A 14,957-nucleotide genomic window follows, 5' to 3' on the forward strand; every position below is an offset into this window, starting at 1 on the left:
AAAAGATAACATTACAAGACAATGTCAACACAGAAAAGAGAATTTTGTAAATGCAAATCAAATGCAAAAGATCAATAAAGACAATACCTTTTTAATGATCTCATTTTGTCTCTATACATATATAATATGTTTTATGTGTATGTATATGTAGCTGGTCTGGCATATGCGTATATGCATATATTATCTCTTGAGTAAATTACACTATTAATAGCTCTCTTTTAACTCAAGTCAAAGTCCACAGCTGACTCAGTTTCGTGTTCGTCAGCTGCGCCGTGACACAGCAAACAAAGAGCCATTATCACAGAGGCACGGACCGGGACTGACTCGATTGTGTGGGTCTCAAGTGCAGGAAAGAGGCGGTTATATGCGGTTAAAATGTTGAGGAAATCTCTGGTAAATATCGGACTGCGAGTGAACCGTGCGCAACACGAAGGGATTCAGAGAGTGACGGCGAGATGTGGGGACAACCGCCGCCGCGACGCGTCCACCGGCACCGCCACGGTGATGAGTGACAACGTCAAACTGAAAACCATGGAAGATTTAGGCGGACCGAGTTTTATGACCACCTTAAATTGGCTCTTTGTAAAGGGCTATTTCCAAACGACACAACAATTGCAGGTAAGTGCGAGCCGTGAGGGGTGGTGTGTGCAGCTGCGCATCTAGTAGTGTTGATTTCCTGCTGACCTACAGTAAACCCAGCCTTTCACTATGTGGCTATTTTCCTTCACTTTGCTGCATATACATACATACAAATACACACATGGCTTCTTTCATTGGCCTCAAATCAGTGACAGCTGCAGTATCTCCACAATTTTACAAAAGTTAGTTAGTTAGAATTTCATTCTATTATTTTTCTAATTTATTCAAACAGTGCAAAGTTTTTGGTATTAAGAGAACCATGGTTACAGATATACTAGGAAAGAATGAGAAATTGTATTTTGTATGACTTAGATGAACTGCTCCTTTAATCTCATAGCCATACTTGAATTGATATATTGTCGGAATCGTTGATCGTTTTCTTATTCCAGTAGACAACGAATAGATCTTTTTCACCGCAGCCATTTTGACTTCAAGGTAAACACTGGAAAGTCTCTACCTCAATAAATGGAACAGAACCTTAATTAGTATCATTGGTAACACTTGTGTTGACCCTACCTATTTCATGTCAAAATGGCTGCGGTGAAAAAGGTTTATTGCGTTAATAAAATTCAGATTTACACCTCTAACATAATGTCATAAGTCATTAACACACTATTTGCTCATAGATCGAGCACAGGAAGATCTATGGTCCTCTGTGGAAGTCAACGTATGGCCCTCTGGTTGTGGTGAACGTGGCCAGTGCTGAGCTGATAGAGCAGGTGCTGAGGCAGGAGGGAAGACACCCGGTCCGGACAGACATGCCCCACTGGAGGAGCTATAGAGAGCTCAGGAACCAGGCTCAAGGACCTCTGACAGAGTAAGCAAGACCTCAGATGATTTAGATTCACAGAAGTTTAGATGTGCTTCATCTGTATTCCTTGTTTCCAAATTGTGTTTCTTGGTCATCCTTGTTAGGATCTGTTTGGATTCCTCGTGAGTTGCAACATGAGAAAAGTTGCCTCACCCTGCCTCGGCTGCTTCTACTGTTTCCAAATTTTTATTCATCCATAACATCAACTCTGTATTAGTACCCTTGGGAGTTTCCTTGTAAAAGAAGGCTTTGATAGTTGTCACAGCTTCTTCTTCTATTGTTGTTTCTAAAACTTGTTCCTTGTTGTTAATCTGTAACATGATATATTCTTGATTCTTTTAGAGTTTAACATGTTAGATTCTGTCATTTGCTCCTTATCTGCGATTTTCTTTATATTTGGTCATCATTCTCTCTTTCTTCGTAGGTCTTTTCCATTCTGTGCTCCACACTTGTGTTCCAACAGTGCAGCGAATACAAATAGGGTTCGAGTTAATAGGCCTCAGGGAACAGACAGAGGTTCAGCTTGCACACACGTGTCTTAAGTCATGCAGAAACTTTTCATGCTTGAGGCCATTTGTGTCAGGCAAACATGCAATGGCACGAGAAACATTTTCTTTGACAGACTGATTGTATCTTACCCTCAGTGCAATTCAGTTTTACTTCGTCACTACGTCAGACTTGTTGCAGCAGCCCTCGTCATGGAGGGTAAATATCAGAGATGCTTGCACCTTGAGAGACAAACTCATGAGTGGCTTGAAACAACTTGAATAATTCAGGTGTTTTCAAATGTTTCATCCACTTCATTTAAAGAAGACAGTAGAGTGGAATATTTGATATCGCTTACTACTTCTGTCTTTGTATAATAAGAATAAGATTGGCATTATTCCATGCCTTGCTTATTGTCAACAAAAAACATGAAAAAGCTTTATCTCATTCTGTCTGAAAGCCCATTTTATCCTAATAATCCCTTTTCCGTTTTTAGAATGGGGGCCAAGTGGCAGCGCATTCGCAGCATCCTGAATCCTCGGATGTTGAAGCCCAAACATGTCTCCTCATACGCTAACACCATCAACGAAGTGGTGACAGACTTCATGGACAGAGTGGCCTGGCTGAGGAAAACCAGTGGCAAGGGAGTTATAGTCAATGACGTGACTGGAGAACTCTACAAATTTGCCTTTGAAGGTCAGCACAGACCAAACAAATGGTATAATTTAATCATCTGTTTTAGAAATGTGAATAGTCTTGATTAGTAATATAGATGTAACTAGGCATGAAATACAGGTCATTTAGTAGTAGCTGGTTAAAAAAATCTTAGAAAAATGAAAGACATTGAAGTAAAACACACATGACATAACAAAGCAAATAAATAAATAAATAAATAAAAATACCAGAAGCAAACAATAACACATGTACGGCATGTATAATTTAAGATAAATTAAAGTTAGGAACTTTCTAAAAATATTGTTTAATATGTTTTAAATACAAAACTGCACACTACTATGCTACCACACAACTTTTCTTTAGCTTTTATTACATATCTCTAAAACAACCATGCTAGATGTTTGAGGGAAGTGCTGTCAGCCTTGCTGTAAGTGTCCTTGACTCTTACACTACTTTAGACAAACATCAGCTGCTGTCTGTGTTACTTGTTACTTGTGTTACTTCATGTAGCTGCTTCACTCTGTGCTGAGAGGTCACTGGAGATGTGCTCAGGGTGTTGACTTTGACACAGTTGTTGAGTATTTTGGCTTTGACAACTGATTAGATCTGTCAGATAATATTGCAGGTTGCTTTATGATAACAATTATGTGCATTATATGACCTTTAGTCAGGGTCAAAGCAATTACACACGATTCATATTGCAGGAGCATGTGGGTGATAAAATATTTGCCTTTTTTGAGAGAGTTATATGCCAAAAGCCAAACTCTGAGCTCACAGTCCAGGCAGCCCGCCTAACAAACTGAGCTAAAATTAGCTCATGTTACTTACTAGCCTACCCTGAGCACAAAGTTACACAGTGCAAAAACAGGCATACAGGGGCGAGTGTAAATGACTTGATTACAGGTCAGTGTTGCATCAGTGTGATTTCAAATCTGTTATTTTATAGTAGAAAGGTTACACAATGTTGCTTTAAGCAACAAATATTTGTATACTTTCTGCATATTATGTTGTGGTATTATGAAAAATAAAACACATGCACCTTCGTACAGTGAGGCCTCAGTCTTGTTTTTGTTCATTCTCCCTCGTCGTCCCTCACTACAGCCCCCTCTTTGGTTTCCCATTCCTACTGCATTTTCTTTTCATCATTGCCATTCTCTTTCCTTCCACTAGATGATGTCAGTTTACCAGCTTCCTTTCTCTGACCTTTCTTGAACAGTCCTGGTCACATGACCTGAAGAGGGAGATGACTAAAAGAAGGGACAATGAGCAAAAGCAAGACTGAGGCTGACTTTGTGACAACTATAGCATACAATGTAATGTAACCGCCATCTCCTGTTTCAAGACAAAGCCAGGTCCTTAAACATAATAAAGTAAAAAAGAACTGGACTGCACAAATCTCTGATATGTACTGCACTCTGACGGTCAACAAAACCTTATCATCCAACATCAGTATTCAACCTCAATAATCCTGGGCATCGTTTTTAAAAGGGTCTGTTCAACAATCAGCATGTTATTTGCCTGGTCTGTCCTAGGACAGTTACAGAAGCTGAACAGTGTCTGTATAAGGATTTTATTCTTAAATGCAGGAATCTGTTCAGTGTTGTTTGAGAACCGTATGGGCTGCTTGAATGAGGAGGTGCCAGAGGAAACCCAAAAGTTTATCTTCTCTGTGGGGGAAATGTTCAGACTCTCCCAAATCATCGTCCTCTTCCCCAAGTCCATCTGGCCCTACCTGCCATTCTGGAAACAGTTTGTGGTGACCTGGGATTATCTCTTCAAAGTCGGTGAGCAACATTAAGTTCAATCAGTGAATCAGTCTATTATCACTTAAGAATCTGTTTTTTATCATCATCATTCATTTAATTTTGTAAAGTTGTTTTATGATTAAGACAAGATGCCTGAGTAACAAAAAGCACACTCACTTTTTGGCCATGACCGACTGTAACTAGAGCCTAGGCTTTATAATCATTCTTCAGTTTGCATTATTAAATCAGTTCAAGGTTTCTAGACCCAAGTGACTCACTTCACAGGTCAGTCAAGATTCCTCACAGGGTGTTTTTTTTGTTTTTGTTTTTGTCATCTAGTGAGCAAAAGTGTTGAGCTTTTTCCCTCTTATTGCTTGCTCTCCCATGATCAAATTAAAAAAAGATTACATTTCTTTTGTGTCTCATAGCTGAAGAGTTGGTGCAGAAAAAAATTGAGGAGATCCAGGAGAAGGTGCACCTGCACAAGGATGTGGAGGGAGCGTACCTCACACACCTGCTGCTCAGTGATCAGATGACAGTCACCGAGATCCTGGGCAGCATCACAGAGCTCCTGCTGGCAGGAGTCGACACAGTGAGTGATAGCAGTGTGTGTACAGGGGGAGTTTACTGTACAGCAGTTTTTCCTACATTTAGTTGTGTTATTGGCTCGAAGGGTAGATTTATGCGGTAGTTTTATGTAACCTTGACATCTACAAAACTTTCACTTCAACCAAATTTAGCCCAGTTCTTGTGTAAAAAGATCACCAAATCAGTGACAATACTTTAAAAAAACAGAAGATAACAGTCTGTGTTCCTCTCTGTTGCAGACCTCCAACACGATCTCCTGGTGCCTGTACCTCCTGGCGAAGGATCCAGAGATCCAAGAACAATTATATCAGGAAGTGATAGGTGTTTGCCCTGGAGATAAGGTGCCCATTAGTGATGACATTGCTAAGATGCCGTATCTGAAGGCTGTCATCAGAGAGACTTTACGGTTAGACAGATACTTTCATTTTTATTAATATTTTTTTAATAGGACACCAGATTGCAAAAGCTGCTGGGTCTTGTGTCCAAAATGTGGACATCTCTCTTATTAGCAAATACAGATATTAATTTTAAACTAATAGTAGAAGATTGAGATCAATACCATTTCTATCTGTACACACTATATGAAGCTGGAGCCATGAGACGATTAGCATAGCTTAGCATAGAGACTGAAAACAGTGGCAAATAGCTGACCTGGCTTTGTACTACAGTAAAGAAAAAAATCACTAGGAGATAAAAGAGGAGGATATAGGACAGGTGGTATCAGCAGGTGGGAGAAATGAGGAGCATCATTTATCTTCAGATGTTAACTTCTCTGTCTGGATAATGACGTTATGGTTAAGTACAAATGCGTTTGTTTGACAGGAGGATTTTTTAATTGCTCCAAAATTTTTAGAGGAGACCTGGTGGTGAAGTAAGTAGTAAGTTGCGGGACCAGTTTGAGAAATTAGCAAATCAGTCTGTGTGGGTGTGTGGGTGAAGGAGTGAGATGAAGAGAGTTGCAGGGGTGGAGTTGTTCTTTTATGTTCTCAGTGAGACCAAAGAAGTCCAGAGATCACAGGGAGGCACTGAGGGACACTACCTGACAGTTTCACACACCCTCTGTGACAAGGTGTGGGTAGATAATATGAGGGAAGTTACAGTGATGTTGTGATACAGGAGTGGAAAGAATACACGTATCGGATAAGGAAAAGTCAACAAAGCAAAAGATAGTCATCCCTGCCAGCGGAGCCATTGTAACCTATGCTCACCTCCTGTTAATTAGTAATAAAAACACACTGATGGCGAAGGGCTGGCAATAGAAACTGGTTTCACCTGACAGCTCAACAAACCAACAGTTGTACAGATTAAGGAAGAGGTGTCATTTCCAACAATCCTATCCTCTCTAAGAATAACCCTGCTTAACCCTACTCTGGTTTCAGATTTGTTGACCACAAACCCACATGTAGGTAACTCTAGCCTGCACAAACTCCACACCATCACAGAATATATTGTATACTCCAAAATTTAAGAATAGACTTACTGTTAATTACCTGACATGACACAATTTCCTACTGCCTCACGTTGAAAAGAGTCTAATTTAAATTATTGATGGCTAACACCACAAAAACAGTCTACAACTAGATAAAGTATTAGTAATAGAAAATAGTTTCCCGTTGACAGCTCAACAGTTTCCACCAGTAGTCAGAATGCACACTAGTGAAAAACTCTGCATTGCTCACCTATCAGGGATTGTGTTTGGCAAGCTGGACAGTACTAGACATCCTAGACTTGCAAAAATTGTTGCTGACCCATTGTGTTCTGTGGTTATCAGGCTGTATCCAGTGGTACCAGGAAATGCCCGCATCGCTGTTGAAGATGAAATTGTAGTGGGAGATTATCTCTTTCCAAAAAAGGTGAGACATAGCTCAGACACAGGCAGGAATTGAATGTTCATTGATCATTCATTCACTGTGTTTGCTCTTTTCTATCGTAGTGATTTATGTGTGTTTTTTGTTTGTGCATGTGGTAATTCAAAAGTATAAAAACATTATATATAATATATATATAAAAAAAACTGGAATGAGAAACTCTGTCTCAGTCCTATGAGAAATATTTATGTATATATATTTATTAGGGGGTCAATCTATATAAAAAAAAAACTAATTAATTTTCAAAAAAATTTCTGTAATTAATCGCGATTAATTTATCAATAAATTAATTGCATTTTTCTGAGACTGAAGCTTATAATGATTATTTATTTATGTAAAATGATCAAATTAATGTTGAATAAACACAGAGAAAGTATATTTAAAATTATTCATTTTATTGGCTTAAGGTGCACATATGCACAGTGCAAATAGAGAAAAGCCAGAATGAGGAAATATACTGACGAGTGCCACACTCCTGTAGTGTAGACTGGCGAGGTCCCGTGGAGGTAGTTTCAGCAGGGTGTTTTGCTTTGAGGTGATATGTTGAAGTCGTGTTACTTCTGTGGAATTTAAATTCGGCTTTGCAAACTGCAAATTGCCTTGTTTTTGTCCAACGAGCTGTTGGGCAACTTTTTAAAATGAAATGTTCCCCCTAAAAGTCCGTCCTTATCCATCTTTCCGCCATAGACTCTCCTTTAGTTAGGATAGATGTTTGACCGTGCATGTGACCAAAGGTTATTAGTCAGCCGCCACCGGAAGTAAACAAAACCACGTTAATTGCGTAATTTTATTTTTTACACGTTAATTGTTTAAAATGAATCGCCAAAATTAACGCGGTAATTTTGACAGCACTAATATATATATATATATATATTAAAATGTAATGAAATTAAAATGTAAAGCAACTTTACATAGAGCTAACAGTATTTTTGTGATTTAGCGCATCAGTTTCAGAGTGGAGTATGAACAGCTGTATTTGTTCTGATTACATGACTTGTCAAAAACTAGTGAGTCGACAACTTTGCTAACAGCCAAACATCAAGGAAGTGCAACAACACAAGACAAACAGAACTCCTGTGGTACAAACACTTACACTCTCCAGTGCTCTGGGCTCACAGTCCAGGCACCCCATTTAGCAAACTTTATCTAACAGCAGCAATTTGCTATCCATCAGGAAATTCTGTAAATCACAGAGCAGTCGGAAGGGAAATCAGAAAACATTTTCCACATAAAATCCAGTTTCACCAAAATCAGTAAAATAGTTGGTGGTGTGTGACTTTGTGGTGTAAAGTGTTATGTTCTTCTGGTGGAAGATTGTATCCAGAGCACAGTGTCACATAGTGTATCATTTCAATGTGAATTTTAATTTGCAAAGTTGCATGTTTCCAGGGCTCTTGGTGTGTATTGTATTGTATGCTTACATGAGATATTGTGGCTGACTCCTTCTGCCACATGTGCAAGTGTCCTTGGATAAGATACTGAATCCCAAAATTGTTCCCAATAAATAGGTCAGTGTTTTGGTTGGCAGTTTGTCACCATCAATGTGCGTGTTTGTTTCAACGGTTATATGAGAGGAAATTGTAAAGTGCTTAAGCTTTTAAGCCTCACAGCTGTAGCTCACATGTATTGACTGATATGTATGTATTAAGGTCCTGTGCACATTTTCCTTACCTAATAAAAAATGTCCTCTCTTACAGACACTGTTCCACCTGTGCCACTACACTGTGTCCTATGATGAGAATATTTTCCCTAACCCCCATGCCTTCCAGCCACAGCGCTGGCTCCGCGGAGCAGAGGAGAAGATTAAGCAGCAGCACCCGTTTGGGTCAGTGCCATTCGGTTTTGGAATCCGGGCGTGTCTGGGCAGACGGGTGGCTGAGCTGGAGATGTATCTCATCCTATCCAGGGTAAGAGCTCATTGCTGTTGCTAACATGACCATAGATCAGCTTTCTCTGTCAAAGCTGTTATCATTAATTTCTGGTTATTATTTTTGAAAAGAAACACAAGCATCTGCATAAGAAATGAAAATATTTACCCAGAATGCTCAGAAACTTATGAAACATATGAGGAAACCCAAACATTACACCCATACTGTATATGATTGCTAAGCATCCCTCAATACCTCCATGTATTTTCCGCCACTTATCTGGGGCAGGGACATGGTGGCAGCAGACTAAGCAACATCTACATCTAGATGTTTCATCCATTTGCAGGCTAGATGAGAGATACACTATATTCCCAAAAGTATTCGCTCACCTGCCTTGACTCGCATGTAAACTTAAGTGACATCCCATTCTTAATCCATAGGGTTTAATATGACGTTGAGTATGACAAGGTTTAGGAGTGTGTTTATGGGAATTTTTGATCATTCTTCCAGAAGCGCATTTGTGAGGTCACACACTGTATGCAGTGGCGTAAAGCACACCGCCACTGGACTCTAGAGCAGTGGAGACGCGTTCTCTGGAGTGTACGTAGTTTATCATCTTTCTGTCAGGCCGGACTCAAAACAGGACTCAATCGCAGAGGTGTCAAATGAGCTTATTTATTGATAACAAAAAATCCCTCGACAGAGTGAGGCTATGAAAACGGCCTAAACTAGGGAAAACAAAAACACTCCAAAGGAGGAAAACTCTAAACTACTCTATAAAGATTATCAAAATCAAAATCACTCACAAGGAGGAAAAACAACAGGCTGAAAACACTACATTCTGAGTCTACCCCACAGTCTCAACCTCCAAAAGAAGGGAGTCAGAAGACATCCTCATCAGCCGCTCTGACAACCTCATCTAGCTCCTTTCAACATGAAGAAACAGGTCCTTGTGGAGGAAACTAAACTCAGCTGCTCGTATTAGCTATTTCATTCTTCCAGTCATTACCACCTGGCCTATTTGAATAGCAGTGATTCAAGGTCCAAAACCAGACTAGTTAGTAAAAGTTATTTTTATTGATATAACAATACTGATGACAATAATGAGCTGAAGCAAACAATATCTCTGCATGAGCACCCCAAGCAGTTACACTGATCTATCTGAAGGCGTGCACTAAAACAGTTTACATCTGTAAATATCCAGGAAATCAAAAACATATGCAGTGTCACAGTGCAACAGGATGCAACATCGCTTTTATTTTCTCATTTTTTATCGTCAGTGTTGGTTGCTGGGGTGTCATGGGAGTTTGGGATATCCTGTAGGGGGGCTCTGTGGGAGTATGGATTATGGGGTATGGGCTGTTGCTACAAGCAATTCTGTTCTTGCAAATGTTTCACAGTAAAAGCCTTGTTAAGAAATCAAGGGCTTCACAACCACTTGACTGAAACGCTAGAGGGCTTTTAATTTGAAATTTTAGACCAAATCCGGTCCTCTGGCAAAAAAAAAGAGAAAAGAAACAGCTTCCTATTCAAGCTTTGGCTGCAGATGTGTAGGCCACAGGGTATTTGTGAAAAACAAACAAACTAACAAAAGAAAACAGCAGGCTCCAGCAGATAAGTTGAGCCAGATTCAACTTTCTGATACTTTTCTTCATTCGACCAATTCAGTTTGATAATCAGGCCAGTCAAACTTTTCCACCGTCAATCTTAACTATCACTGAAACTTAGCACTACCTAGTTCATGGACTTAATTTCATATGCCCGTCTTCTCTGTCTGTGTCTGGCTTGCAGTTTATCCTGATGCTAATAGTGGCACCAACAAGTTTCCTTTGGGTTGTGTCCGTTTGTTTGTTTGAGAGAGACAGCGGTTGTCGAGCAACATAGACAGTGATCAAACATTGCTGGGAAGAGGGATGCCTGGAATACCATGCCACAGCAACCTGATCCCAGAGAAGCGAAAGAAATGGACAAGGAGATGGATGGATAGTTAGATTAGTTTGAATGAAAATACATCTAAATCTTACATAATTAATTTCAATCAAACAATAAAGTTGCCTTCCTAAAATGTTTGGACTTGAAATAAAATCATGTTGAGACTGAGTAGTCTTTTTTTTTAACCAAACCAACACATTACTATGAGTTAAAGTTAAACAAGTTAAACACCTCCCTCTGACAGTTATCCTTTAGCTACATTCAAAGAGCAAGCAGAGCACAGAGGTCTGGCAGTTCTTTTGTTAATCTCCACAGTGGGATTATCTGACTTTGGACTGAGTCGTCTCGTCCAAAAAACACAGTTATAATGAGGTCAGCTGGTGAGCAGTTGATGATTAACTGGAATGTGGACTCTGCGCTCTTGTGCTTCACATAAACAGATATGCTGCCAAAAATAGAATTTCAGGTATTCTTACTTACATGAATTGTTCTCTTTTCTTTTAAAGTTAATAAAACACTACGAAGTGAGGCCAGATCCTGCTGGAACCACAGTTAAGCCAATCACCAGGACCCTGCTTTGTCCTGCTAAGCCAATCAACCTGCAGTTTCTGGACAGAAGAGACAAGCAGGAGGAGTCAAGAGCAGCAGCAAGAGTTTCTCTGTGAGCTATTTTAGTATTCACACTGAGTTGTCTGCCTGTCACCACCTTGTTTATGGTGCGTTTACGCAATGAAGACTGGCTGGAATGCATCTAAATACAGTCGAGTCTGATGCCGGATGTATAATTTTCAAACCTTTCCTTCATGTGAATAAGAATACTTTCTATCTAACTATCCTTGAGCTACAAAGACAGTTTTCCTCTGGGGATTTCAATTCCACAGATGCCATATGTTTTTTTTCAGTTGTTAGGCCTGTTGCCTCAGAGCAGAAAGCTCCCTGAGTCTGAATCTGATTACATGAAGGCTGTCTGGATCTTTTCTGTGTGGAGTTCACATTCTCCTCATGTTTGTGTGTTTTGCCCTTAGTTTTGTAACAAACTTGTCTTCTACTCTAAACAAAGGCCATGAAAAAACCAAAACTGACAATGTGAAAGTCTGTCTCTTAGTACTTTCAGACTTCTGCTCTGTGTCTGTAGTACTTAGTATTAAACTAGCTGTATCATTTAGAGAAAAAAGCACTGGCCTGTAGTTGGTCATCAGTACCAAGCTACTTGGGTCAGTTATCTTTATTTCAAGTCATTTAATACTATTTTACTGAATGCACTTAAAAGCTCCAGAACTCCAGGTTCCTCCAGGACGAAGGTAATTCATTTGGAGATACAGTGTTTTTATTCTTTAGATAGAAGTTTACCAACATGTTTTAGTAATAGTTTTTTGTACATAAAAATGTATTTTTTAGGTTTTATGTGTAATTTTCAATGAAAAGACCCATAACATCAAGTTTCTTTATCAATTTCTTCAGTGTGCTGTTGATTGATTCTGTTGTCCCACAATGCAATGCACAAATGTACGTTTCAAAAGTTTCTTCAGAAGCAAAGCATTATAATCTCCATAAATGTAGAACTGCTGTCAGATTTCTTGTATTAGAAACATTTTGTTTGGATAAAGGTGTCAGCTCAATGACTCATGTTGTTGGTGATTTGGAGACTTAGATATACTTGTGTAAATATTAGTCCTAGTTGGTAGGTGCTGTCTGTTCCTGTGTAAAGGTTGGCTACATTGGGAGCAACAAAGAAAAAACAGGCTTAAATTTCTTGTTTCCTTGTTTGGCCGGAGCAGAGAAAGAAACAGTGAGGTGGCAATAAATGTACTGTGTAGATTATAGTTTACATATAGATCTGCCACTGACACCCATTTCACTTTACAGCCCAAATCCAAAAAAGTTGGGATGCTGTGTAAATGTAAATAAAAACAGAATGCAAACACTTTCAAATCCTTTTTGACTTTTGACAAAGACAAGATATTTTATGTTCAAACTGATAAACTTTATTGTTTTATGTATATATATATATATACTCATCTTGGATGCTTGCAGCACATTCCTATAAAGTTTGGACAACAGCAACAAGATTGAAAGCTGTGGGAAGCTCAAAAAGCATCTGTTCATTGGTAACAGTTGATAGTGTCATAATTGGGTATAAATGGGGCGTCCTTGAAAGCCTCAGTCATTCACAACCAAGAATGAGGAAAGGTTCACCACTTGTGAAAATATGTGTGGCTAAATAGTCAGAACATTTCTCAATGCACAGTTATAAGAAATGTATTGATTTCACCACAATTCATATAATCATTAAAAGATTTAGAGGATCCAGAGAAATCTCTGCACAGAAAAGACAAGGCTGAAATCCAACACTGAATGCCCATGACCTCCGACCCTTCAGACAGTGCTACAATAAAAAGAGACATGACTTTATGAAGAATATTACTACATGGGCTCAGGAATTCTGCAGAAAACCGCTTGTCACTGAATCTACAAAATATAAGTTACTTTCCCTACCATGCAAAGAGAAAGACAAATACCAACAATATCCAGAAACTAACTAACTCATCTGAGATAGACTGACTATGTTGTGACTGTCTGATGAGTCCACATTTCAGATTGTTTTTAGAAATCATGGACATGGTGTCCATTTGGGTTTCATTCAACATTTATCATTCTACAATGGCCCACACTGATCTATTATATATATATGGCTCAAAAAGCCTCCCTTTTTAAAACCTCTCAAATTGTGTAATTCCACTTACACATTGTTGCTGCCTCAGAGCTTTAAATGTCTGTGTTGTTATTTTCAGTTAGTAGAGCAATATCGCACTCTTGTGGACTGTTACGGTACTACATATTTTTTCAGTTTATTCTGATTGCTAATAACAGAGTTTCTTTGAAGTAAGTGTCAGGATTTTTGTAATCTAGTACAGATTACTTTGATTCCTGTATAGGTTGCACACACAGATAAGGCCCTTCTGTAATGCAACTTCATTCATGAGCCATGAAAGAAATAACATTTGTGACTAGTGATAAAACTGTCTCTGAGCTATAAACTCAATCAGATAAACTAATCTGACTAATCAGTGGACCTCACAGAAGGTAAAAAGAGATTCACTTTAACAAATGTCATTTATAACACTCCAATCACAAGCAGTGCATATGACTTGCATATTTCTCTTACAATTTTACAATGTTTTTAAGGCAGATTTCTTAAGATTTGCACATAAATCCTGTTTTTCTCAGCCAAGTACAACAATAGCAAAGAAAGTTAAAATGATGAAACAAAAACAGGAACAAAAATGTGAAAGAAAAGATCCATCCCCAGACAGACACCCCTGTGAGTCATACATTTTCTTTTACAAATGTGCCATTTCTGTGTTACAGTTCTTTCTTGACCTTGGGGCTTTCAATCACATTTCACAGTCATCATCCATGCATAGTTACTATCACATGACATACACAGATTTAGTTGTGTGTGTGATCACATAGATTACTCAAGTTGAGTTTTGAGGACTATACATCTTTAAATGTGACTGTTTTAGCACTTGTATGCCTGTACATTTATTTGACAAAGCTTTTAAAAATAAAACATGAAATATGAGGCAATGTTATTGGTTCAAATTAGCTCCACTATGAACTGCTACAGCAATAATATTTCAAAGTACACATACAATATGAAGAAACACTGAGCGGTACCACTCAATGCACAATGGGTACTTTTTATTTTCATGACTTAGAATGCAGGATTATGACTTGTATTATTTTTTTTTATTAAAGTATAAAACAACACACCAGATGAAGATCTGTTGGGTGGGTGTGAGTTGCTGTTTTTTTTTTTTTGTTTGTTTTTTTACCAGACTTGGTGCTTTTGTCAACTATTTGTGGTTAACTTAAGTATTTTGTGGTGTGCATTTTTTTGAGCTGCTGACCAACAGTTTCAATCAGTTCTGTGGTAACTTTCCCTCACTGTACAACAGTGGCGTCTTTAGGCCTGTTTTAGGGGGGCTAAAGCCCCCCCCTATAATATTCTTAAGCCCCCTTAAATACTTTGGTGTTGTTTTATTAAAAACATACATACATACATACATACATACATACATACATATAAAAACATACATACATACATACATACATACATACATACATACATACAACGTGCGTTGTTATCCATTCCACGTTTTTCCTGCGACAATGCTTGCGGCTCGGTACCCGGCTTGGTGGATAATAATAATAATAATAATAATAATAATAATAATAATAATAATCACTCTACCACCCTATTGGCCTGTAGGAGTCAGGGCAGAGGAGTGCAGTGAGTGAGAGGGGAGAGACCTCTACTGGAAAGGTGAGTTCATTTCAC

At 38.7% G+C, this 14,957-nt stretch overlaps 1 protein-coding gene across 1 annotated transcript; it reads left to right on the forward strand.

Moving 5' to 3' along the window:
• The first annotated feature begins 239 nt into the window (after window positions 1-239).
• cyp27a3 (cytochrome P450 family 27 subfamily A member 3) lies at window positions 240-12,536 on the forward strand. The gene is made up of 9 exons (XM_019252917.2): window positions 240-618; window positions 1,266-1,456; window positions 2,433-2,632; window positions 4,198-4,395; window positions 4,785-4,948; window positions 5,184-5,350; window positions 6,716-6,797; window positions 8,510-8,719; window positions 11,119-12,536. Exons 1-9 carry the CDS (start codon window positions 376-378, stop codon window positions 11,275-11,277), a joined length of 1,614 nt encoding a protein of 537 aa, XP_019108462.1. The 5' UTR covers window positions 240-375; the 3' UTR covers window positions 11,278-12,536.
• The last annotated feature ends 2,421 nt before the right edge of the window (window positions 12,537-14,957 follow it).

Source organism: Larimichthys crocea, unplaced genomic scaffold, assembly GCF_000972845.2.
Source record: "Larimichthys crocea isolate SSNF unplaced genomic scaffold, L_crocea_2.0 scaffold319, whole genome shotgun sequence".
NCBI classification, from domain to species: Eukaryota; Metazoa; Chordata; class Actinopteri; family Sciaenidae; genus Larimichthys; species Larimichthys crocea.